At 39.4% G+C, this 25534-nt stretch overlaps 1 protein-coding gene across 2 annotated transcripts in view; it reads right to left on the reverse strand.

The window, feature by feature from the left end:
* Positions 1-25534, reverse strand: part of cep170aa (centrosomal protein 170Aa) — a 39453-nt gene that overhangs the window by 8686 nt on the left and 5233 nt on the right. The window contains exons 2-14 of one of the 2 annotated variants that reach the window (XM_065959304.1): positions 21454-21513; positions 20842-20971; positions 17047-17136; positions 14975-15056; positions 14673-14728; positions 14329-14560; positions 12279-12416; positions 8784-8948; positions 7980-8285; positions 3172-3531; positions 2715-2998; positions 843-935; positions 15-132 (exon numbers count right to left, since the gene is read on the reverse strand). In XM_065959304.1, the coding sequence (XP_065815376.1) occupies positions 15-132; positions 843-935; positions 2715-2998; positions 3172-3531; positions 7980-8285; positions 8784-8948; positions 12279-12416; positions 14329-14560; positions 14673-14728; positions 14975-15056; positions 17047-17136; positions 20842-20946 (2029 nt within the window). In that variant the 5' untranslated portion in view covers positions 20947-20971; positions 21454-21513. Of the gene's footprint in view, positions 1-14; positions 133-842; positions 936-2714; positions 2999-3171; positions 3532-7979; positions 8286-8783; positions 8949-10983; positions 11300-12278; positions 12417-14328; positions 14561-14672; positions 14729-14974; positions 15057-17046; positions 17137-20841; positions 20972-21453; positions 21514-25534 lie in introns of those variants that run through there. The other variant, XM_065959305.1, reaches the window with a different exon arrangement.

Consider the following 25534-nt stretch of genomic DNA (forward strand, 5'->3'; position numbering starts at 1 on the left):
CAGCAGCCATGTACCTCTCTCTTTGTGCAGGAAGGTGGCTGTTTCTGCTCCTGAGCCTTCTGGGTCCGTCCTGGTGTGATTGGCTGCTAGACTGGCCCACTCAGAGACCCAGCTCGTGTCACCAGGAAGAGCCTGACAGGGACACAAGTGGGGGATGGGGTGACAGGAGAGAAGAAGACAGGAGAGAGAAAAAAATATTTTAGTCAATTAGATGTGGCACAAAGTGGCTCAAAAGACGAAAAGGAGACCATGAAAGCCATTTACCGCCTTTCTGTTCACTTCACATGTAATGCATGAAAAAGAATACATTTGCAGGAACAAAAGAAAGTGGTATAAAGATCAACTCCTCTTTTCAATGTTTCTCTGGGAATCAATTGTTCGATTTGAGGCGGTTTGTGAGCATAAATCACAGAACTACGCAATCCTCATTTCCCAAATCAGAAAAAGACACCTGCCGAAATTCCATACAATTCCTTACAGAAATGCTGTCAGCGCTCATATCCCCAGTCTCCTCCCTCCTAAGAAATTGCCCGAAGGGCGAGCGTGTCTGTCCATTTCTTGGTATGATCTAGGTCAGTCTCTGGGAGGACTAGCCCACTCCCATGAGCAGACCATGGGAGAAGAGTGGTCAAGCAATGGGAGTGACTGTGACTCACACAGTGAAACCATGATACTTAGTTCACCTCCGACTAACACTACACTGGACTGTGATGAATAATGAAACACTGGGAGTAAGAGGTCATTTTGGCCCAATGGAATTTATCAAACCAAAATAAAATGAACCATAAATGAGTCACCCTGACAAGAGGAAATCCAATGTGTGTCAGAGGATGGTTTTCTACCTCTTTTCCTGTCTCTCTCGTCTCCTTTCTTTTTACTTCTCCTTTAAGGTCTGCCAGAATAGAGGAGTCCTGGTTCTGCTGTACACCGAACACCTAAAAATGTTTGGGAAAAAACAGGAGGGTAAAAAAAACTAGCAGGCTGGAAATGTTGATCAAAGGTAAATTAGGCATTATGCATATGGCTGTATTGTCAATCTACTTTCAAGTTAGTGTTTATTTTGTGAGCATCATACATATAAAAGCATTGAACCACACTTTGTAATGAATATTACAAAGCCTCAATGTGTATAAATGCTATGGTAATATTATTCTATAGCTCTTGTGATTTACAAAATTGAACTGATCAGAAAGAAGAAGATGCTAATGAATTAATCCAATGCAGTCTGCACTTGATAGTTTAGTACCATGGCAACAGGAACCACACAAACTCACAAACACACAGTAAGTATTTACAAAAGGCAGAGGGGATGAAAGCAGAAAGACTGTGAGCAGTATGCCAATTAGTGTGTCAGCTAATTACAAGCATTAGCATAACAACACTTCCACTTTTGAATGTAATGCACTGAGAATAACATGGGCTAGAAAATTCACCCCACTAATTACATCACTTCTACTCCCAAGATAACAACACTATAAGGGCCATCTGCTCATTCAGGGCATCATTTAGTCGAACTTAGAATTGTGTTAATAGTTTCAATAAAATTACCTTCATTGGCCATAAATTCCCCAAAATTATGAAATATGACAGCAATCCGAACTTCTGAATATGGTATGCAATGAAAAGGTTATTTGAATTCCTACTTCACCTGTGCTCAAAAGACATGTAAGCTTTCTAACCCTGAAACGAAACATTAAACCTGCTCTACCTTTGGTTCTTTCAGAGTTGTTTTCTGTGACCATGAGAAACTACTGTGCAAGAGGAAAGGGCAGAATAAAGAAAGTGATGTTGGTCATCCAGCCTCCCTGAAGCATTGTTTCGTAAAACAGAGCAGTGCTTGATGGAGCAAGTCTCTACAGACTATTACAGAAGCATTAGGTTTTCTAATGGGACAGAGAAGATGGAGTAGTGGTCAAGTTAGGCAACCACAAGACAATAACCTTGTTTTAGTGGCAATGACACATATCAGTCTCAATGGACTGCTAAACCTAAAAGTGCAAAAGAAGTACATAAGACATAGAAGACAGTTAATGTGCTCAGGTCCATTTTTGATTTAATTTAGAATTACTGCAGAGTAAGTTTAAATAATACTTGTCAATCTGTTTGCTACTTTAACAGACACAAATAGACAAGTACTTGGAATGCACTTCTGGAAATGTTTCTGGTTTAACATATATATTTTTGTGTTAATAGAGAAATCGGAACTTAAATACCTAACATTTAAAAAATGAAACAATTGTTTGCCAAATCGCGCTTCATTTGAACTTGCACCCCAAAAATATGAAAGATGGATTCAACTTTATAAATAGATTTCATTTTAAAAGTAAGATCCACTCCATTTGTGGCAAACTATAGTGGCTTTCAAGAAAATTGTATTTGGCTCTGGCTTGTATATCAAAGGTTGGATAACAATGACCTAGCTTCATGTATTTTACAGTCTCCTTAGGTCTTATCAACAATAGTCAATTATCTATATTACAGAAAGCAATGAAAAGAGAATCACTGTGTGACCTAAGGTGTGTGTTGAGGTGACACAGAAATTTTTCTTTTTGTGGCACAACATGCAAAAAAAGTTTTTTGAAAGAAATGTCTTAATTTCTCTTTAGTCTGGGCTAAAATGAGAGCGATACGGTCAAGAAAAACTATTTGGATGGTTGGGTGGGAAAGGGTCCTCCATGGTGCAGCAAGGTGCTAAGATCTCTGACCACCCCTACCTTGTCTATCATGCGCCTGGCCTCCTCTTCTTCTGGATTCTTGTTCTCCAGGTCGATAGTGTAAGTCCCCTTATCGCTATGATCATCCTCTGCCTCTCCTCCGACTGTATCCGCTCCTTTTCCCACGACTGAGGCGTCCTCGCTGGGGCTGGTGGGGCTACCTGTTGCCAGACCGGTACTGACTGAGCAGCGACCAATACTTAGATCCTCTGACCTCTGTTTGAGAAGCGCGCGGGCAGCTGTCGGAGCACCTGCTGTCACTGTAGCTGGTATAGGAGCCTTACCTGAAGGTACCAAAGCATAGAGAAGAGCCACAGTTACTGTAGAACATTAACACGTACATATAGTTCTTTAACAAGGAATTCTAAAACAGGAATGTGATACAATTAACCGAAAAATGATGTAAACTTTACTTTTCTCTCTTTTTTTTAAAGTAACTGATTTTATTTTTTTTTACCAGAATCTGACGCTGAAGCAGCAGAGGTGGAAATGCTGAACACCTTAGGATGAGAAGGAGGCTGAGGACACAATCCCTCTCCACCTGTTCCTCCCACCTGCAGGGGAGCAGTCTGGGAAAACGAATATGACCGGCGCTTGCGAGGGTTTTCCTCGTCATATAACTCGATCATGAAGCCAGTGCGGGAGCCAGATCCTCTGCTCCCACTCAATGTTATATTCCCCCCTGCTGTTCCTCCAGCTCCTCCTGCGGTGGCGTGTGCTGCTTTTAGGCGTTCTTCGAGGGCGTGGCGACGGTTGGCGAAACGCAGACCCAACCCATTTTCTGAGTCACTCTGGGTGCCATCGTCATGTTTGCTGCCTAATGGGAGAAAAGAGGGAAACGGCTTGGTTACAACAAGAAACAATCTTCAATATTAACAAAACTTTTTTTCTGCTATGACAGAATTTAAACTGATAATGTAAACATAATATATTTCAGTTCACAAACAGATCTTTTTGCTTACCGGACAGGTGTATATCTAAAATGTACAGCTGCTAATGTTTTTATAGTGTAACCTGTGTATGCTGATTAAATGAAAGATGTTACAGTTACTAGCATGCTTAAATTCATATCAAAACATGTGTACACAACAGTAGCACAGGAGATAACAGCTGTTGCATATATTCAAATATAGCAGATACAATACAGCAGTATTATTATCGTCCTGAGAGCACATCTGTTGTGGATAACATAACAAGAATCAAATGTTTGCTCACCTTTTAGACCCTAAATGAACTGTGATCTTAAGTCCATGGCCTGACTCTCATTCAACTATCACAAAAGTGACCAAGTGACCATTACCTCTATTTCTACATTCTCATCAGTTTGGGTCCCCTAAGTGTTGGACAGAGGCAGACAGTGTGCCACGCTAATCCAGACATGCCACCCACACGCTTACGAGCCCAGCCGACTGGCAATGAGAGAGAGAAACGGGGGGAGGGGAGGAGGCAAACACGGAGGGGGAAGTGGTGTAGGATGAGAGTGTTTGAGAGGGAGTGAACGAGCTTCAGGGATGGAAGAGGAGGAGGAGGAGGAGGAGGAGGAGGAGGAGGAGGGGGAGGGACTGGAAAAGAGGCTGGGAAGAGAAAAGGGGAGGAGGAGGGGGATGGACAAGGAAAGGGGAGAAACTGAATAAAGAGGTTGAAAAGAAAAAGCCAAACCGAGAGAGAGAAGGAGACAGAGAGACATTGGGAACCCTTAACTGAAGGAGAACCAGGATGTAGTATATCGCCACTTGTCATGAGTGACAGCCACTCGCACAATCAGGCAGTCTGTTAAGCCAAGAGTCAGACAGTTAGGAGAGGAAAGGACTGTTAAGAATGACCCTCTGAAAACACTTCCACTCAACACAAGGCTTTCACTGCACAGATTTATATCCTGAAAAAAACATATATAGCAACTTCTTTATCACGCTTTCTCCAAACTAATGAGTGGTTAGCAAGATATGCTATGAAAATAATTTCTTATTGCAGCATTTCTCAATTTTCTGGGACTTAAATCTGTTCCACATTAGTGGAAAAACTGTCAATCTTTTTACATCAAATACAGAACAAGTATACAAAGTTAATGCATATTCATTTTCAATAGATTTTCAGTAACCAAATATGAATATTGGTAATGATAGTTACTGAGTAAAAACAAAGGTATTTAGTGTGTGAACTCCACTTTTTTGTATACATTGGGATCAGTTCACTTGTAATGGGTAGTACTACTCAGTCTGTAGTATCTACGAAGCAATTGGAAAATGTGTCTGTAACTATGGAGGGGATTTGTCAAGCCTGTGAGAACAAATTAGTTTGAGAGACAGGAAAGAGTCCTATGGAAAGTAACATATTGTTTTGTTCTGGAAAATAGAAAATTGAGCATGAGCCATGTTATGGATTAAATATCTATGTATCTATAAAAATAAGACATCTGTCGTTGACATTTCCCATAACATTATTGAAGTACAGTACATAATTGCTGTAGTTTGACTATCAATATTGTTTCTACACTATGATATCACAATTTCTCTGAGGCCTGGGCATATTCCTAAGGCTGTAGCTCATTTGTCACATTCCACCATCAACCTTCTCCATCTTTTCCACCATTAATCCACTTTTGAATTAAACAAAGCATACACGTCGTCAAAAAAAACCCCAAAAAACAGCATGAGTAGAACGAGATAGAAAAGAAGAGTAGTGTTACAGCAGTAGCTTGAGCAGATCAGCAGATAAGCAGACACAGAGAGGCAGGTCTTTCATGCTGTGTGCCCCAGACAAAGAAGCCGTTGGTTGGGCCAGAGGAGAACAGAGGAATCTGTGAGAGTCCAGCGCTCTGCCCTGCTAGCCCCGCCATGACTCACTGTGGAGCTGGCCATTGCATCCACCGTCGGCGGCACACACATACACACCCACATGTGTATGCATACAGTATACTTGCATGCACAGCTGCAAGAACAGACAAGCAAACATGCAATCCCCAAACATACATTGAATTGTGTCGTATTTCAGCAGACAATACACTGAACTTCCCTTTTACTAGTACAATAAATATTGAAATAGTAAATTTGCATAAAAAATGTCTCAATGAATCAAAAGAACATTGTATAATCTTGTGTTTTTAACACCGTTTCAGATCACACATTTAAACCTTAAACTGATAATAATCCCATCTCAGGGATGTCAATTCACAGATTTTCACAACAGTTAGTACTCAAAATGACAGACCGTAAGAAGACATTGCCCTATACAGCAACAAGAGAAAGACTTACCTTAATGTTACAGATCAAAAGATTTGGTTCAGTTTCCTCCTCAATTACCTTCTGAAAACTCTACTTCTCTCCCTGACTAGTACCTCTATGACACACCCTAAACATCTCACATGCCTCTTCTCATCCATGCTGCACTGCTTGTCTTCAGCTCAGCACTGAGCATGTCTCAAACACACACACGTGCAGAGAACACAGACACGAAGGATTTCACCCCGCAAATCCATGTGTTAGCAGCGTATGCCTCACACACACACCCTACATCAGCACTGAAATATATTTCTCACACATCTCTTCAGCAGCCTTCTCACACAGACACAAAGAGATGATCAACACCAGTTTTTTCGATGTGTGAATTTTTATCCATAGTCTTTCTTTCCCTATCATCATTTGCATCGCAGTTACTATACCAACTATCTGCCAAAAACTGCTCCCTCCTCATTGCCTGCTTTTACTGCAGCCCAGGCAACAAGCCTCTCTCTCTCTCTCTTCCTCACTCTGTCTTTCTGCTTTGCTCTGTCCAATCCCCACTGCTGCTACTGCTGTAAATGCTGCTTCCAGAGGTTCTCCCGCCTTTCTCAAACCCCCCCCCCCCAATACCTGATGTTTTCCTCTTCATATATTCACAGCGAGCATCAATAGGCAGCTCTTCATCCAGCTGCCCTCAACCATTTTTTTTCGTCCTCTCCATTCTTTTTTTCCAGTGTATTCTACATTTATTATGGTTTTTTACTTCCTGAAATGATGACACAACCACAGCACATTAACAACCACTCTGGTCTGATTTCATTCTTTTCCTTTAGGTAACCAAATACCCAGCTCATCAAGCATCTATCAGACACAGAAAACCCAAAATCAGTCAGATAGACAGTTGGCAACATAATCATCATCAGGTGAGCAGCTCTGTCCTCCAGACATGCCTGTAGTTGTATCAGAATCTAATAAATTAGCCTCCCTGCTATCAATTCTTGTCTTAAAGATTTCCATTTTCATCAGCTCCGGCCTGCTGGTCCCTCCCCCTAACATGTCAGCAGCATCATAAATTGGCGTCCATTTAATTAACTCCTGACCAGCATGTAGACTAACACCACCTAGCATAGCATCACATTCATTTCTCTTTACAGGCTGCATGAAGCCTTGCATAGCTACGCCTCCTCACAAACCCCCTGGCAGCAGGAACCTACTCAGGGAACAAAGAGATGCAGAGGACCATGTGATACACATGGCAATCTAAAACATGACCCCAAAGATAGATAGCAACAAGCCCAAAGAGGCAAACAGTAGGGGTGGGAATCTTAGGATTACTTTCAATATAATACGGTGCAATAAGATATCATGTGTGGCCAAAGGAGTTCCCATCTTGGTGATCCAAGGGGGCTCAATAGCAGGGTATGCAGTATTGTTTACCAACCACTTTTTGTATTTGTTTAGCGAATTTGTTTGTAATCAGGGGAAGGCAACTGGGCCGCCAGCAACAATATCTGTCCTGCGAGAATATTTGGATTGTGATTTTTATTTATTTTTCTTGTTTTCTTAACATCAAAGCCATGATAATCAGTGACACAAATATTTTGCAATGGAACAGTGTGCAAGCAGCAAAAAAAAACAAAAAAAACACATTTAAACTATTTTATTTGTGTATGTGATCCTAACTAACTCTGTCAATGCTGAAAAATAAATCTCTATGGGGGCCTATTTCATGTTACTCATGCTGAGCCTTCTTATTGAGTGTCGGAGCAGTAGAGGAAAAGATTGGGCTTCAAGTATTTCTGTAAACTTCGAGTTAAAAATAATAAAAATTATCACTAGTGATAATGATGATGGTTAATTCTTGTAAAATAAGTGTTAACTCCCGATGTAATACTCTTGCAAAGTGTAGATGAAACACTTTCGTGAGAAAAAAGCAAGGAGACCTAATCAAGGAAGAAGTAGAGAATGAGAGAACTAGAAAACAGTCCATCCAAAACTTTTACACGATTCAAACACATAGAAATGAGAATAAAAAAACAACCTCTACCTTTTAGCCTTTTGAGGTGGACTGGCACGTCGCTCTTGATGCTCTTGCTGTCGTCCTCTGTTGACTCGCTGCGCACCAGAGTAGGGTCGTTCTGGGCCAGCCAATCTGCAACCTTGCTCTCTGACGCCATCATAGCAGCTTGTAGTGTGCTCAAGTCTCTCCCTCCTGCTCCTCCACTTCCTGCTCCACTCTTCTTGGAGCGCGGTCTGGGGTGGTCGGGTGTGAACTTTGACACATGGTCTTTAATGGTGACTTTCCCGGGAGAAGTGTTGTCAAACTCTATGGTGAAGGAGGCATGACCCTGAGCTGTGAATCAGACATTTGCAGTTTTGTAACTGGGTCAGTCACTGTCCATCACTCAGTAGCACAACAGTAATAGAAAATATTTGTGATTGGTGGGGCACTTTAAAAAAAACTTACTTTTGAACATACGACTGTTACTCAATGGTTAAATTAAATCAACGAATGGATATTTATTCAATAATGTTTTAGTCAGCTGACGGCATCTGTTTCAGAATTACTTCTCTGTTGTTCCAGTTGTTACTCTGTGTTTTGTGTAATAAAGTAATGTCCCTATACACCACAATACATTTCTTAGAAAGGCAGACTTTACAGTAATTACAATCCAAATAGACAAATTGCACTTAAGTTGAGAAATGTGGTTATGATTTACTATCTCTGCTATCAATATGAGCTACAAAGGTCGAAACAGAAATCTCACAGTAACTTTAAACTTCAAAACAAACAAACAAACAAACACAGGTACTTCTATTTCCAATAAATCTGAATAAATAAATGACTCACCTGCTGTGGCGGCGCTCTCTGTGTCCTTGGTTGGAATCTCATGGATGCCATTATTGGCCATGTGACCCTCCTTGGTGGGGATCTCAAAGTAACTGGAATCGTCGTTGGCGGTCGCATGAAGGCTGCCCTCTTTAGATTTCTCCCCTCGACGTGCCTCTTTGTTGTCTGAGAATTAAAACAAAACAAAGATGATGAGATTATTGATTTCAATGTTGGTGTTTACGTGGGCTGTTTTCAGAACAGGGTTGTACACTTTTTCTTTTTTTAAAGATTTATTTTTGGACCCTTACTTTAGAGAAAAGACAGTGGATAAAGTCAGATCAATAGAGCAATAAGAGAGAAGAAACAACATGGACATTGCAGAATTCCACTGATGGTAACAATTTTGATTACATTTTTCACAAATAACGTTTTCAAAAATATGATAGTTAAGCATCAGGACGAAAGAGACAAAGAGGGTCTTCCCAGAAACAGAATAAACGAAATAACTCGTTTTTTTTAAACCAGAGCTGTTTTTACATATGCACTCTCGAAAATGTATATTACATTACATGCAGGTGCCCCTGAAATCTTCCTGACTTGCTGATTAACAGATGCACCTCATAGCAGGAGGCTTTTCCTTGTCGGACAGAGGTGCATTTTGGGGTGGAGGGTTAAACCATCAGTGCAATATGTACTTCAACTATGCATGGGTAATAAAACGATAATGATGATTATCGCAATCTCATTTTTCCCAATAGAAATATGACAAATGTTCAATAAAAGTTTGATAGATTTAACCTGTAATTACACCACCCAATCACGGGAAAGGGGGTGCTAATATGCCTTAAGCACTAGTTGCCAACTGACATTAAACAATAACCAAAGATGACATCGAATGCGGGGAATCATGGGAGTTATTCTCTCTGCTAGTAAGTGTTACGTCAGCAGCAAACTTTCATATCTGCATTTTCCACTGTGCTTGTGAAATGTTCCCCTGTTCATGTATAGTTTGTCATGTTATGACAGTAAAGAATGGTTAAACAACAAAAAACCATCTGGTTTTCTCAACTTTCACTCATGAGAAAAAATCAGCCTTTTAACATGAAAAAAATAATGATTTGACATTCGTTGTGATAATTATCTATATAGTCGGTTATGAACATTTTTATCGTGGTAACATAGTCACATAGCCCAGCCATAAGTTCAAAATAGTCACAGTATCAACAAAAGAGTGGACATGCTGGCACATATAGTGTATGGTCATGTGCCGTTCACAGGACATAAGTCTCGCTCGAGGAGAATTGACCTGAATATGCCTGCTGTATTCCTGCTGTAGTTTCAGAAAGTTTTCAGGAATTCTGTGCATATGATGTTTTTGTTGGCTTATGGTATACATGCTATAGCCAGGCTTTAAATAACCAGCTTCAACGTTAAACATCATACTCTACTTCTACATACAAAGAAAAAAAATGAAAAAAAGAGCCAAATTATACATTAAAAAAGCCTTGACTATATGGAAAATAAACACACTTCCAAAACTAAAAACAACAATCTATTTGTAACTTGCAGTGCTTCTGTTTCTCATTCAAACGTAAAATACTTAAAAGCTAAAGACAGTCTACAGACCATACATTTCTTGAAGAATAATAGGTTATACAGACGTAAAATTAATAAAAAGATGATTTAAATTAAAAGCCTTTACTAGCTCCATTAGCCTATTTGTTGTGGAATTGAGAGGAATATTTACTGGTGATTACAGAGTGGTTAGCTAATGATCGCTAGAGTAAAGAGTGAACGAGTGATTTGTTTGAACGCTGTTTCTCTCAGTGTGTGTGTGTGTAAAGGGAGGAATGGGGGAGCTGGTGCAATGGCGTAACCCAATCGCCGTAAGTGACAATACACAAGGAAGGGGGTGGGGGGCTTTGACAACACAGCCTATTCAGTGGCAGGGAGAAGAGGAAAAACACTAAACCTAACTGATATACACATGCATGAAACAAATAAAGACTCTCAAAGAAAATGACTTCTGTACTTAAACACTCTTTCACTCCCTGTTTACTGTTGTATCTGATTTTAAGGTCTGTCATAGCAGATAAAGAGAGTGGTCTCTAAATATTTTTTAAAGACGACCCCTGGGATATGAAGCGCCTCAATAAAGATCCAACATCACAACATTAAACCAGTCAATGCTCCAAGAAGGCAAAATGCCTACACTCACCCTCTTCCATGGCCGATGTAGCCAATCCCATTTTCTTTTGGAAAGTCTTTGTGGCTTCAAATCACCCCGCCGTGATTGCACAGATTTACCCCAAAATTAGTGTCTTATTTATCTCACTCCAACTTAAAAAAAATATTTGCAAAAATCCACACAAACATCTGCGAAGTACAACAGAAAAAATATTTGGAATAACCAATTGTTAAAAGAGCTGTTGAAGTATTCCTGTTTAGGCTGGTGAAGACAGTGCCAGACTATCCATCCAGATGTGGTGAGAGATTTAAGGATTCTTCAGTCTGCTCCAATGTTTGTGATTAACCTCCCCCCACTCCTTCTGAACACGCTTGTCCACTCTAAACCAGCCTGGCACAGACTGATTTCACAGTGCCGAGCTGTTTCACTGTTGGTGTAGCCTCTAATCCTGTTACTCTGACTATCCACCAGCAGTGAACTGGATCCCCCGAGTCCAACCGTACACTGGTCACACATGCATATTGTGAGCAAACACACATACATAGTCTCTGATAAAAGCTTTTGTGTGCACTATACGTTGTTAAACACACACACTTAAAGCAAATAAGCAGAGCTAGAGGGTAGTAACATCAAGCTACTGCTTCACTAACAACATAATATGGAAGGAAATATAGGCTACTAGGGCTAAATATACCAGGGCGTCCCGCCAGAGTATCATCTATGCGTGGGAAACTCTGACGTGAATGCAGCTTGGTCTGGATGAATAGGAAAATACAAGCAAGTGATTCGAAATAATTTATGTCATTTTCAAAACACTTCCCAGACAGTTTAAGTAACGTTGTAAAATCTGACAGTAACAAAAGAACTCTTCAAGTTTTTCCTCGTTTTTAATATTTATTAGGCTTTCAATATGTAATATTCCACAATGTGCTCTGCGATGCGTCTTGCGGTTTATATCTGATATTTTCTAGCACAGTGTTAAGACACCTGTTTAAAGTGAGATTGTCATTTTACTGACACCAAACATGTCAGGGCACTGAATATTAACTTAATAATAGGCTATCAAGACACACTGTTCTTCTGTAAAAAAAAAAAAAAGGTTTTTATACATTATCAACTCTTTGCAACAACTCTGTTTAAAAGAGAGTTTGTTTAAAAATATGGAATAAAGTCAACAAGCTTTGAATTAATCTACACCATGGATGTTTTGGCAATATGATTTATGTCATGATTTAAACTACTTCATCGTCATGCACTGTATATATTAATATATGTTGTTTGATGGTAGTGTGGAAGTACAAATTCAAATCTAGAATGCATCCTACCTGATATGGAGCTGTCATATTTTTTGCTGGATGGCTTTGTTTCCTGTTTGAAGGAGTTCTCATCGTCTGCATCCCCATCCCCCCACCAAGACGGCTGGCCATACAGGGGGGTCCCACGAGGCAGTGCTGAAGCATCAACTATGACAGATACACAAATATGCACTACTTAAAAAAAAGTTTTAACAGTGGCCTTTTTATAATAAATAAAGTATATAATAATACTGTGCCTACTCTCACTCTCAGCATAAAATGCTTTTTGAATCATGACGACACAAAGTGAGCCCAGCTGCTCTTCGTGTAGCTTCGTGTGTGTTTCTGCACTAATTCCCTTCTGGTGGGGTCTTGCACTGCTGACCTGTTTTTCAAACTTTAGCCAGCAGAAATGAACACACACACGTGCACACTGTCTGTCATGCTCTCTTTCACTCTCACTCTCTCTCCCAGACACCCTCAGTTTCAATGAAAGAGGGACTTTCCGTTTGCCTCTCTGTCTTCATTATAATGAAAGCTCACATGGGATAAGCTTCCTGTGGTAACTCCTTTTTAAAAACTGGACAGCCCAGAAGAAAAGTGACCGGAAACGCAGTTTAGAAAAACAGTTTGACAAGAAAAAAGGTCTCCAGCTGGTACTGAAAGCAGGATTTTTTTTTGTTAAATTTTGCTCTACTTTTCTTTCTTTACCCTCCTTTGCTTTAAGTGCAGCTTACCCTGAACAGTGTACGTTGAAGCCTTTACCCAGATAATTCAAGATGCTCTGTGCCAAATAGTGTGCAGGAGGAAGGAACCTTAAACTACTGAAAGTATGCTCACTATATGGTACAATATGTGGGTGAGGCCTGGTATAACAGTAGTAAAACTGCAGGATTACTTTCCCAGAACCGCAAAGAGGGTGTCATTAAAACATGCAGACATGCAAAACCGTATGTGTGCGCGTGTTACAGTCGCACCCAAATTTCTGATTCTAAAAAGCAGTATGGGCAGATGGGTTTGCATTATGTGGGCACTCTGACCCTGATATTGCTTAATCCGTCCAATAATTCAAGCCTCGTGTGGCCTTGTTTTAACATCTGGAGCTTAACCAGGACCCCTGCTAGCAACGGAGCCTGGTCAGGGATGTCAATTAATAGGGACACCCACAGACCTGAACCTCCTAATGATTACACACAGTGGCTGCATGTTGGTGTGGCGGGTAAAGCCTTTTCCCTTGTGACACTGTCCACCCCCTGCTGGCCTTAGAAAATAAACCCTGCCACAAGTAATTTAACCAAAGTCTGTTCAACAATTTGTAGTCTTAGGGCAGAAGCTTATGTAAAATATAAAACAGATTTAAAGCAAATACCCTAAAATCCAGTGTAGAAGAAACCCTTTTGATACCTATTTTTCATCTAAAAAATTATCTACCAGTGTGATGGATAAACCAGTATAAAATGCTGACACACACAGCATCTTTAGTATGAGAGCATCTGCCACCATACAGGGGTAGATTGTTCTGTGAATAACCATTATGGAGTGCTATATTAATTGAAAGACCCCTAAATTAAAGTCAGCGAGTGACAGCAGCAAGTGACAGCAGCGTGGGCAGCGTGACTCGCAGGTCGTGGGTCCGTACTTCTCAAAGTTCACCGTAGGCTGAGACATCAACTACGGTTCTGTAGCTAGGAGTGCAAGCTCCACAAAGTTAAAACAGATATTACTGACAGAGCTTTACAGCTGCATAGAAAATGCACTAGAAAATGCACGTTGAGAACTTTGCTGAACGCAATGGAAATCATCACGCAGGAGGTCTGTTTTAAAAAAAACTGTCTTTTGGAGACCTCCAAAAGACTGCGTCTTATATACCGGTATGCTTCCAGCTATAGTATATTAACGCAAATTAGATACGTTTGCTCAATTTTGGTGGTGGCTGTGCTATAGCAGTCAATAAATCCAGATTTTAAGGATAGAATGTAAACAAAAAACGATATTGGGTACTAGACATGAAAAAAACATGCAATAGGGGAAGCTTCTTAATTCATTTATTTTTGCATTTTATATGTAATAAGTCTCTCACCTCCCAACCTCTCCTCTGCTTTATGAGAATCCACAGGTTTAACTGGTAGGTCTTTGGAGGAAGTGACCCCGTCTGCTGCTCTACTCTCTCCTGACCTTTGGCTGCTTCCACTTGGGGACTTTAGCGTCTTTGTGGGGGTCTTAGAGGGAGACCTGCTTGTGGTTGTAGTGGTAGTGGTTTCCCCAATGGATGGCTTCTTGCTGAGCTGGAGGCCGCTGGTGAATTTTTCATGCTAAATGGAGATTAACAATTGAAAAAATATATTACGAATGTGCATCGTGTTGAACATTAGTACTTGAAGGTGTGTGTAAGGGCACAAATTGTGTGTTTGTGTGAGTTTTTACCTTTAGAGCCTCCTCAGGCACAGTAAGCTCTCCTCTGACAACCGTGAACAGGTTGGTATGTGAGACAAACAGGTTAAGGAAATACTTGCTACACAGTTATGATACATGCACACATACTTCTGGAAACAATTCTGTAATGACTATAGTATTATATCTATTTATAACAATTTAAACAATAATACTGCAAAGAATTAAAACAAAATATCTGGGCTTGAAGTTGCTGGTTAACATTGTTTTCAAATAATGAAGTTACTGATAAACATGATGGCTGGAGATGTTGGGAGGTAAAAAAATTGAAAGGATATCATATCCAAACCTCAGTTTGTCCTCCAGCTTCAGAGTAATGTACATCTGCTCCTGGATTCGGACATCATTAACAAAGGTCTGCAGATGGAAAATAAAGGCAAGACAAGAACCATTACAAAGACGTTAATTGAATGTAAGAATGTAAGAAAAAATTACAGTAACATAACTAACATAAAATGAAGACACATTTACAATTTTCAATCCATTGAAAATTGTATAACTACTTAAAGGAGGGAAGGGAAACTCTTGCTTCCAGTCAGTGATGTTGAACCTGCACCTGGTCAACGAGGTCCAGGTTAGAATAAAGTTATTCAGAACTGTTGAATCAGCTGATCCTGGTGTGTCCTTAAAGAAATATGTCTGCATAGCTGGGCCCAAAGGCCTGAGCATGTTCATGTCTACATTTTTTATTTCCTTTTCTTTCCTTCTCCCACTGCTGCCCCCCCCCTTTCTCTCTTCTTTTTATAATGCAGACTGATCGGGTTTCACAGAACTGCATATGAAATTCTAGTATGCTTTCACTTCTGCTGTAATAAAACATTCCTGCCTCCCTCATGTGAGATTAATTCCAGACAGCCTAAAAAAACAGCGATGACACTCCTAGAGCACTAGAAAATGTAGCACTGCCCAAACCCAGCTTTTTACTCAGGACAAATCTTTACTACTGACTCAGCAGGAGAAAACTTCCTCTAAATCCAGCCAAAGAAGCTGGATAGTCATTGACACCACAGGAAGTGGCTCTGACTCTGTCTTCCTGTATGAGAGCTAGAGAGGATGTGAGGGATGTTCTGCTTATGTGTCCAATCTGGTGTGCTGTGACTGAATGCTAATCACTGCACATGACTAACAGCATGTGGCTGGGTTTTACTGTCAACTCGAGAAGTGAAGTGTATCTAAACTAAGAAAAAGAGTTCATTTATGTTTCTCAAGGTAATGATACAGAATTACTTTCAAAGTTACAGAGATGTTTTTGAGCTCTACTATATTCTTCTTCCTGCAGCCTGCTGATGTACTTCATTTCCCCAAAAATAACTTTTAATAGCCAACTAAGACCACAGACCAGACCAGCATTGCTTCATGAAGCAACACGTGCCAATCCGCACCGGAAGCTGTGGGGCGTAGGGAAGAATCCCATACAGGGTAAACATGCCAAAGAAAATAGCTAAAGGACTGTTGTGTCCCAGGTTGTGAAATAAACTAAAATGCACAAAGAATTTCAGAAACAATCAAATACATATTGATATCCAGACTGCCATTACATTGGGTCATGGATCCACTCGGATTGGGAAAAACTGAGTACTTATTAAAATCAGTGACCAATCACTTCAGGAAAAAAGCAAAAATAATTATCAAACATTTCATTAAACAAAGATTTGTTCAACATTACATCAATGCATACAAACTAATCAAAGTTGAAATTCAAAAACATACTAAATTTCAAGGGGCACAGCCATGATGTTTTGGAATGTTACATTAATATGTTTGCCTACACAATGACCAAAACACATCTGGAAATGTTCTGTACTGTATATGCACTATGCACTGTATATGCACTATGCACTGTATATGCACTATGTACTGTATATGCACGCTATGAACAATTGTAGATTATTAAAGATAATTTCATTGACTTACAATTAAGTCAAATGTTTCCCAATTAATGAGAAAATGGCAAAGTAGCATGTTGAGTTTTGAGTTGTATTAGCCCTCTCATATATTTGAATAACACATTTTTCCCCCTAAGTTCTAATTTAGATAATTAGGTGTCGATAACAATTGACCTCAGCCCTGATACAGATCTTTGTTGACAGAGAGATTGATTAGCAGCAGAAAATTAGACAGTCATATTGACGAAATAAAGAAAAAACAAATGACCCTTAAGAACCTCTGCCTCAAGGTATATTTTCAATGTTTTTCTCTTCATTTGTAGGCTCCATCCATCTCCATTTAAACCATCCTCCAGGTGCCCTGTGGCTGCCTACTCTCCTCTATTCTGTCCTGTCTCTTTTGTTCCTTTATCTTTGTCCTTACCTCTCTCTGTTTTGCATATTTCTATTTGTGCACTCACCCCATTCAGGCTGCCCAGGTCCTTGACCTTGTGTTCGTCAGTCCCTGTCTCATAGTTGATGACTGCATGCTGCTTATCCACACTGCGGGACTTCAAACAAAACAAACACAAACACAAAGCATTAACCCAGTGGTTACCAAACATAATTTGCTAATTGAGATCTTAAAATTTCATATAGTTTAGATTTCTAAGCAGACAGGAGAAAATGTAAATTTTATTCTTTAGAAGTACTGCTCTTGAAAATGTGTGCTTAAATGATAGCTGGTGCAGAATCTATACCAAGAGAACATGAGCCTGACTATGAACTGCTAAATAGTTTATTTGGCAAACCATAAGACGGCAGTGTGTGACTGGAGCTTAATGTGCAATGTCAAATCTTCGTGGCATCTTGAGCATCTAATGTCAAACATTACGACTGACAGTAATCTTCATCTATGCAGGAATTTCAATGTCTCTGACACTGCAAACAGCAGACCTTCACATTCATGCACAGCTCTACACACACACACACACACACACACACACACACACACACACACACACACACACACACACACACACACACACACACACACACACACACACACACACACACACAAACTGAAGGAGAGCAATAGCGCATTGAAGGACTCAAGGTGGAGATATTGATTTTCTGTGGTGTCCAAAGGTAGTCTCTCAGCTATTTTGATGGTAAATTGTTTCCAGCACAATCCTTTGTTTAAAAAAACAAACAAAAAGACTCAGATGGAAATGTTAAAGAGCCATTATAATTAAACGTGAGTCAATAAGAAACAAGATATACCTTTTCCTGGAACTATTTGCTGGTATATAAGCATTAAGACATAATTAAGACATCATAATTAAATTTTATGTTAAATTGTTTAAAAGGCTGATGTGCTTGACTTTGCAGCTGTATGCCTGATGTCATGTTTGGTGTCAAGACATTTCTCAGTGATAAGCTCATCATTTGGAGTTACAGGATTTCAAATGTCAGCCTTCGCTTTCCCCACTAAACACAGAGATTATATCTGATCAATATGTTTTAACACTGCTCCATACAAAAGTGTTTTGAAACTCTTTTCCACATTTTAACCATATTGGAAATTACATTAAATGATTTGCAATAAAAAGTTATTTGTTTGCACATTTAGATCCAGACAACAATTATATTACTGTTGAAGTCCGTCACTCATGAGTCTTTGAAATTAATGCAATGTTCAATTCCCATACAAATATTTCCTGTAACCCCACATTTCTCCCACATTGGCCAAACTTGCCTGCACCCTCTGCTGAATACAAAACACAAATACGAGGCTGTACTGTTTCTGAAGTAAAGCCAAGAGAAGCAACCAAGGAGGGCCAACCATGAATATGATTACCTTAGAAAGATTCTGAAAGATCAAACAGGATAAAAACCAACTGAGCTGCATCTTGTGCCTTACTTCACAGGATTCAGACTCATGATGCTCCAAGTAGACATACTGCTGACCAACTGAATATCTCAAGATATAGCTAAAGATTGCAGATGAAAAGAGCTCAGCATAACTAAAAATGAGTGTCAGCAATGTAAACACATCTGAAATAAACATATTCAAAATTAGAACATAAAAACTTTACAGTAAGGTGCTTGCAGGAGTTAACACATAGGGCCTATTACTCTTGCGCATACAGGCAGAGAATAGATGAACCAGAAAAACACACACATAAACAAATGAGTTGAGCTTTGAGACAGAGGAAGTAATCCTGAGAGACACAAAGACCTACAAGCCCACCTGACTTTTTATTATCTGGTTTATAGCTGCCAAGGGCGGAATTTTATTAAATGATTAAGGCTGACTTCATGGAGGCTCCATTCCTGTCTTTCTTTCATTCTTGCCCTTTACCATGAATAATAAAATAAGTAAGAATTTGTTGTGATCGTTGTGTAAACAGCACTGCCAAAACCGTTGATATTATGGCCAATTCAGTGGGATGAGATCTAAGCATTTACCAAACACTTAAGTCAGACTACTCAAGTAGCAGTGCGATAATTCTATGCCTTTTGAAGTTTCTTTTACTGTCTGTGAGTGTATGAGTGTGTTTAATTTGGTGCATGAAAAAAAAGCTCTAAACATTTAGCCATGTGATTAGACTTTTGCTTGATAAAGAAGTCACATGGAGGACAACCGTAAGCAGCTACACAAAGTGATGGACCAGCACACACAAAGCCAAAATATTGTCCTCAATTTGGATGATTTCCTTATCAGTCCAAAGACATCACAAGGGTAGGAAACATACACACAAGCAAGGCACTAGTCATCAGAGATATATTAGACAATCTGCTTGAAAAAAGGAACATCTTTAAGAACTCTACCTGCTTCAGAAAATGTCCTATATTACTTCTCTCCTGAACTGTCCTCATCAAAGAAAATGATTGTGAAAGGAAAGTGGCCAGCAGGGACACGAATAAAAACTCAGCAGCCAGCAGACTGAAAGGGCAACAAGGTCAGCTTTAGACACAGTTTTGCTTCCTTTAAAACCATTTCCTCATTAATAATGTAGAGTTTTCAGTAGTTTATTCTTGAACTTGGAGACAAGTGATATAAACTGCAGCAGAGATGGGACCAATCCTATCTTATATCGGTATCAGGTCCGATATTGACGTAATTTACCGATCGGATATCTGACAGACGGCGCCGATCCACATCACTGATTAAGAAAGATGGTTTGGCACTTCAAATATTTGCAACTCGTAGTCACCCTTGGAAAACATTCAGACTGAACTGTAAGAAGTGTCCACAAATCTTCAACATCAAGAAGTTCAGACAAGATGGAAAAGCTCCTTCTTAATAATCAAAAGTAAGTTAATTGATAACAAATTACTGTTATATCAAAAAAAATGTTGTATCCTTTTTGTAATTCTGTTTTGTTTCATACAACATACAAACAACAAAATGGGATTTTAAACCACTCGTAGAATCAAATAGTATCTCAATGGTATCGTGGATGACTCATTTTTTTGTAATAAATATTATAAACACTTAGTGCATTTGTAATTTGCTCGTAACTGCTGTATGGAAAGCAGAAACCTGAATAATTCAGATAGAATTGTGTAATCACATCGGTTAACACAGTGATTTAAATTAGATAGAAAGCGCAACTTAAACCTTTGGCCTCTTTCTTTTACCAACATGATAAAAATAAATATAAGTGAGAGTCCTGAATACATACTTCACAGTCGGATACTCAGAGGCACACTGGTACCAGCTTAAAAATCCCTGAACATGTGATGTCAAAACAGAGACAGCTACCATGGTTGCACCCTGTACCCACTACAACTAAGTAAGTCAGATAGGGTGTAACTCAGGAGGTATCTGTCCCACTTTCTATTAATAGTGCAGTGACCAGAGGTACACATGAGCATATACTTGGTTTTCCCTGGATGTATGCACTGCTGCGCAGACACCACCTCACGACACACTAACATATCAACAAGTTCTGCTACTGCAAGACCGACAGCATAAGCAGTCAAGGCTAATTTGTATAGTCCCTCTGTAAACACTTCACGCTTATGAAACTGACTTTTTTGAGGCCAGCTGGTTATTTATATCACTGAGAAGAACCTCCTAACCAGTGTCAGGCTACTTGTATTCAGTTGTTCATATCGTATCATATTATCCAAAAACAGAGTCACTGAGACTAGGTCTGCCATTTGCTGCGACAATAAGGGCTCAAGTTGTTGAAAAATGCAACAATAATATCCACTGAGTTTCAGTTTATTGAAGCTGTCAGTGAAGAAATACTAAGCATTCTCACCTGTAGCATTAGCTCACAGTCATCCCGGCCAACAAAGATCATTTCCCGGGGCAGTCGGTGGCGTGTCCCCCCACTGCTCACCAGGAACCAGGAGGTCACACTCATCTCTGCAGCCTCTGGTACACACCTACTGTACATGCAGAGAAGCAAACAAGAAGCAGAAGAGGTTCAGCTAATCTGTGTAGACCAATAACCAGTGTTTGCATTTGGTAGCAGTGCATCCCTTAGCTGTAAACTGCTACATGTTCATAAGGAAAAGGTACTTTTCCACCTTTGTCCTTAAATCAGGATGAACATCCGTAAGAAGAGACATTTGGTATATGCATTATGGTTCTGAGAATTTTCTGCATCTCTGAATCAAAATTACATAAAATATATCATATAGTCAAACACATAGAGAAATTCTGAGCCTGCTTACACTTGTTTTGTTGAATCATAATTATCCCTTATCAGTTTCCACCTCGCAATGTGTAAAATTCTGTTAATTATATTGTATTTTTAGCAGAGAGATCTTAAAGTTTAAAGTTTACATTCATTACTTTATCTTAGTGGAATAACACTACAGATGTAAGTATGTTGCTTTGAAATAAAATAGTGAGTTTAATTGCATACCTCTGGTCAAGGAAGCTCACTGCTCATAGACTGCTGAGAACACAACACAGCTAGGCCATCCTTAGGAGGGAGAAAAAGAAGACATGTTTCATCTTTTTATTTAGAATCACAGAGGCAGGCAAATAAATTAACACTGATCTGTGATGTAGAAATAGCTGAAATGCGTAAAACAAGTAAGTAATAAACAGGAGAGTGACTGACAAAGTGTAAACAAGGGCAGAGGTTCACTACAGCAAAACACTCCATCTTGCTTCATTTTGTTTTGCTGGTAGGGGGAATGAGGCTGAGTGGGCGTTCTTGTAATGTGATGCCTCAGAGTCTACGGCTGGAAATGAACACTAAGCTAGCCAGTAAGATACATCCACTCTTTCTCTCTGCCTGCTCTGATCATTGCCAGATGTTAGAGGAGGAAGTGATGTAGGAATGTTGGCTGGCCTCACCAGCAAGACATTTATTTTCCCTCTTGCCTTCCTCCTCCCCTCGTTCTCCTTCAGATGAGCTGGAAAGGAGGTCAAAGCCAGCCACTCTGACTTTCTAACTCTCCAGGCCTCGAAGAACTGATGGACATGTTATCTTTAAGAATCTTTTTGATCGGACTTTCTGGATTGTTAGAAGTTAGGTTTTACGGTAAACAGCTGTAGGGATTGATTATGTCAGACTGATTTAACAGGCTGCAAAATGTAGCAGCTAAAGGTAACTTTCACATCATTTTAATGTCAACACTCTCTCAAAATGAAAACAAAACAGCATGGAGTGAGGTAGACATGTGTTCGCATTTAGTGTAACCTTACTGTTAAAATTAAAATTAGGTTTAGAGAATTTAATTATATTCAAAATCATATATTTCAACATCAAACAGGATTGAAAGAGAGGGTTTCCATGGTGAATTCAAGGGGCCAAAAATAACGAACTCTCTATGTGTCTCTAAGTGCCAAGAAAAGCCCATCAGAGAGCGAAATAAAGATTATTGAGCTAAGCTCTTGCTCACTTGACCTCATAAGTACTCAGAATACCAACTCAATTATCCCCAGGGTGAATTTTAATCAACTACACACCTCTAACAGTTTGTTGCACGATGCAGCCGAGAATATGATTGCAACAAGGCAACAGCTGTCTCTGATGTTAAAGGGAATCTGCTTTTCATCCCACAATACAGATTTATATTACATTTCAACATTTAATGTGCGATTATTACACAATTACAAATCCCTGGCTGTGACACAAGTATTGTGCTGCAACATGCTGTGATAACTCTTTTTTTTCAACATAATTTATGTCAATTATGCCATCGTGGGGTGGCATAACACTGACACATTAACTAAATTGGTTTGGGCAAAATTGAGTAATCAGTCGTAACTGAGTAAAAATGTCTGCACCATTAACCAAAATTAAACTAGATTTGGGGAAAGAAGGACTACAAATGAGCAAAAGCTGAACCAGATCATTCAGATAAAACTGTTACTGGCCAGATTCCAGCTGAGTTTCTAATGCTCATATGATATGCATCCTCTGCTTGGTAATCATGTTACATCAACCACAAAACTACAGTCATATGACCACTTGAGATATGGAACATGAAATGTTTTTCGGTTGCGACACTAGAACAACTCTCTCTGCATTCATTATCAGAAAAAGTCTACAAAGAACAACAGCATTGCCATTACACTATAATTATGTGTAGTTACCCCTCCCCACTGAAAGCAAAGCATCTGAAGGCTTTGCATCTCAATAACCACACATTAACTGCAGAATGCAAGGTTAACGATGATGTGGCTGAGGAGCCTGAATACGATGAATACCAGTCTGTGTGGTGTCATTAAAAAAACCTTCATGCTATCACACATGAAAGACATGGAATATAGTCAGGAGGAATGCAGTGGTGGGGCTGACAAACTGGAAAGAGCGGTCTGTTTAACATGTGATCTTTACAGTCCTAATGATTAGATTTTGAACCATATTTTGTAGCCTGGATTTCTTGCTCCATCCCCCTCGGAATGGAGGAATAGAATGCAACCAAATCTGAAGAGTCTACAGCGTTGAAAAAGTATTCAGGATATTCACCAGCAAAAAAAATAAACCCATGTTACTGTGGATTATCAAGGTAAAACAGCTAAACTGAAACAACTGTAAAAAGCTGTTTCAACTATGTTTAACAAAAAATCTAAATATTATCTGGTTCTTCTACTACTCAAATGTGAGTAATTTGCTGCCATTCACTGAGGAAAACAGTTCTAATTTGGTAACTGTAGTTCTTGGACCATTGTCATCTTGGGTTCTTCATTATAGAACTTAGCAATTTTCTATGTGGTTTGAGATGTTATATTCAAAATAGATCATAACCAAAGAACATACTGGACAGTTTCAAATATTGTTTTACTACATCATGCAGCTTACAATGACAAACTGCAATAAATATCACATCTTATTTTCTGAAATGCAAAGCAATAACAGACGCAAAATTGAATATAAGTTCTTCACATTATCAACTGCTATACTCTTGGCTTAGTGTCAGCAACTCCCGCTTCTGCTGGAGCTAATAAGGAAGAACAGTGACCTCATGGTTTTGGCCTCATGGTTCAGAAATTCCCCAGCCTCCAGACTTGACACGCAGAATTAAGGAGCAAAAGGGAGGGATTATTCTGAGATGACTGTGAATTCTTTGTAAGGAGAAGATGGTAGTGAAGAGAGGAAGCATGAGCACAGCACTTCCTGTAGTGGAAACCTTTCTCATCTTTGATTATGTAGTAGATGTGGTGTTAATTTGTTGATTGCATTACCTAAATGATTTGATAAACCAAGTGTCAGCTGTAATGAGGCTGCTCATTCACAGCTCAAAAAAGCGGCAATGCATAATCACATTTATTGGCTCTAATACATCTCCCAGCAAAGTTTCTGTTTTACACAAAACGTTATATAAGCAGTCTTTTGAATTTGAAGCATTTCAAATTAGTTGCTCCACTCCAAAGTAGCCAATTACAAACACTGTCTTAGAGGGAGAGGAAGTGATGTCAATGAGTGCCAGTTTATTTACTGTCGTCACTATAGGTTTCTTTGGTGCAGCACATGGCTGCTGCTCTCCGTGCTCTCCACGTAGCATCTGGATCCAGTATGTATCACAGAATGATGCAACAGCTGAATAACCACCCCCACCACTACTCGTCAGCTTTTTACTGTTTAACCTCCAAGACCATCCCATAACCACAAAGACCCTGATAGTTGACTCAGACCACATCACTAACAGCTGCTGTTTGTAGCCTGTACACACAGGTTTACAAACACACACATGTAAGCCAAAAACATGAATAAAGACAGTAAAGGAAAAGAATCAGGACAGACAGAAAATAACTCATACTCATGTCACTAACATTTCCTTACAGTCTTAGGATGAAGACCAAATTTAGCCCTAGTAAGGGTGTGGTGTGGTTGTCAGCCTACATTGTAAAAATGCATCTTAAATCCCAGTCAAACTACAGTAAATCTTACCAACAGCGACAGTATGGATGCAACAAACTTCTGAAGAAGAAAAACAGTTTGACCTAATGAAACATTTTGTGCTGTGCTGTTCTCTTAATGCGGGAACATACTCTAATTGAATTGAAGTGATTAAATTAAAAGGCTTTTAAGCATTTGTTGCTCTGAACTTTCCTGTCTGGTTGGTCTCTCCCAGAAGAAATCCTCTGCCAGACAAGAGGTGGTGCATTAAATGTTTTCAACAGCAGCAGAAGCTGTTTGTTTTGATATAAATAGCACTAAGTACTTAGCTTGAACAGTGATACCTCCTTCGGCTGTAAAGTAAAAAAAAAAATAGAGCAGTAACTTTATTAAATTCAACTCTATCCACACGACAATCTGAAGACATTATCATAAAGCAGTGCACTTTGACTCACTGCAAAATCATTTTTGGGAAGTGTACAAGTTTCACACTACAGCAAAGACAGCTTAGTACCACAGATGTTGTCAGAATGAAAGGATATTACTTTTGGGAATTATAATTTTAAGTAAGGTCTGAAATGACCTAAATCAATATTGTAGCCTTGCAATAATGAAAAAAGAGCAAAGAGAGTACTTGCTGCTTCACTGT

The sequence above is a fragment of the Labrus bergylta genome, chromosome 10 (genome assembly GCF_963930695.1).
Source record: "Labrus bergylta chromosome 10, fLabBer1.1, whole genome shotgun sequence".
In the NCBI taxonomy this organism is placed as follows: Eukaryota; Metazoa; Chordata; class Actinopteri; order Labriformes; family Labridae; genus Labrus; species Labrus bergylta.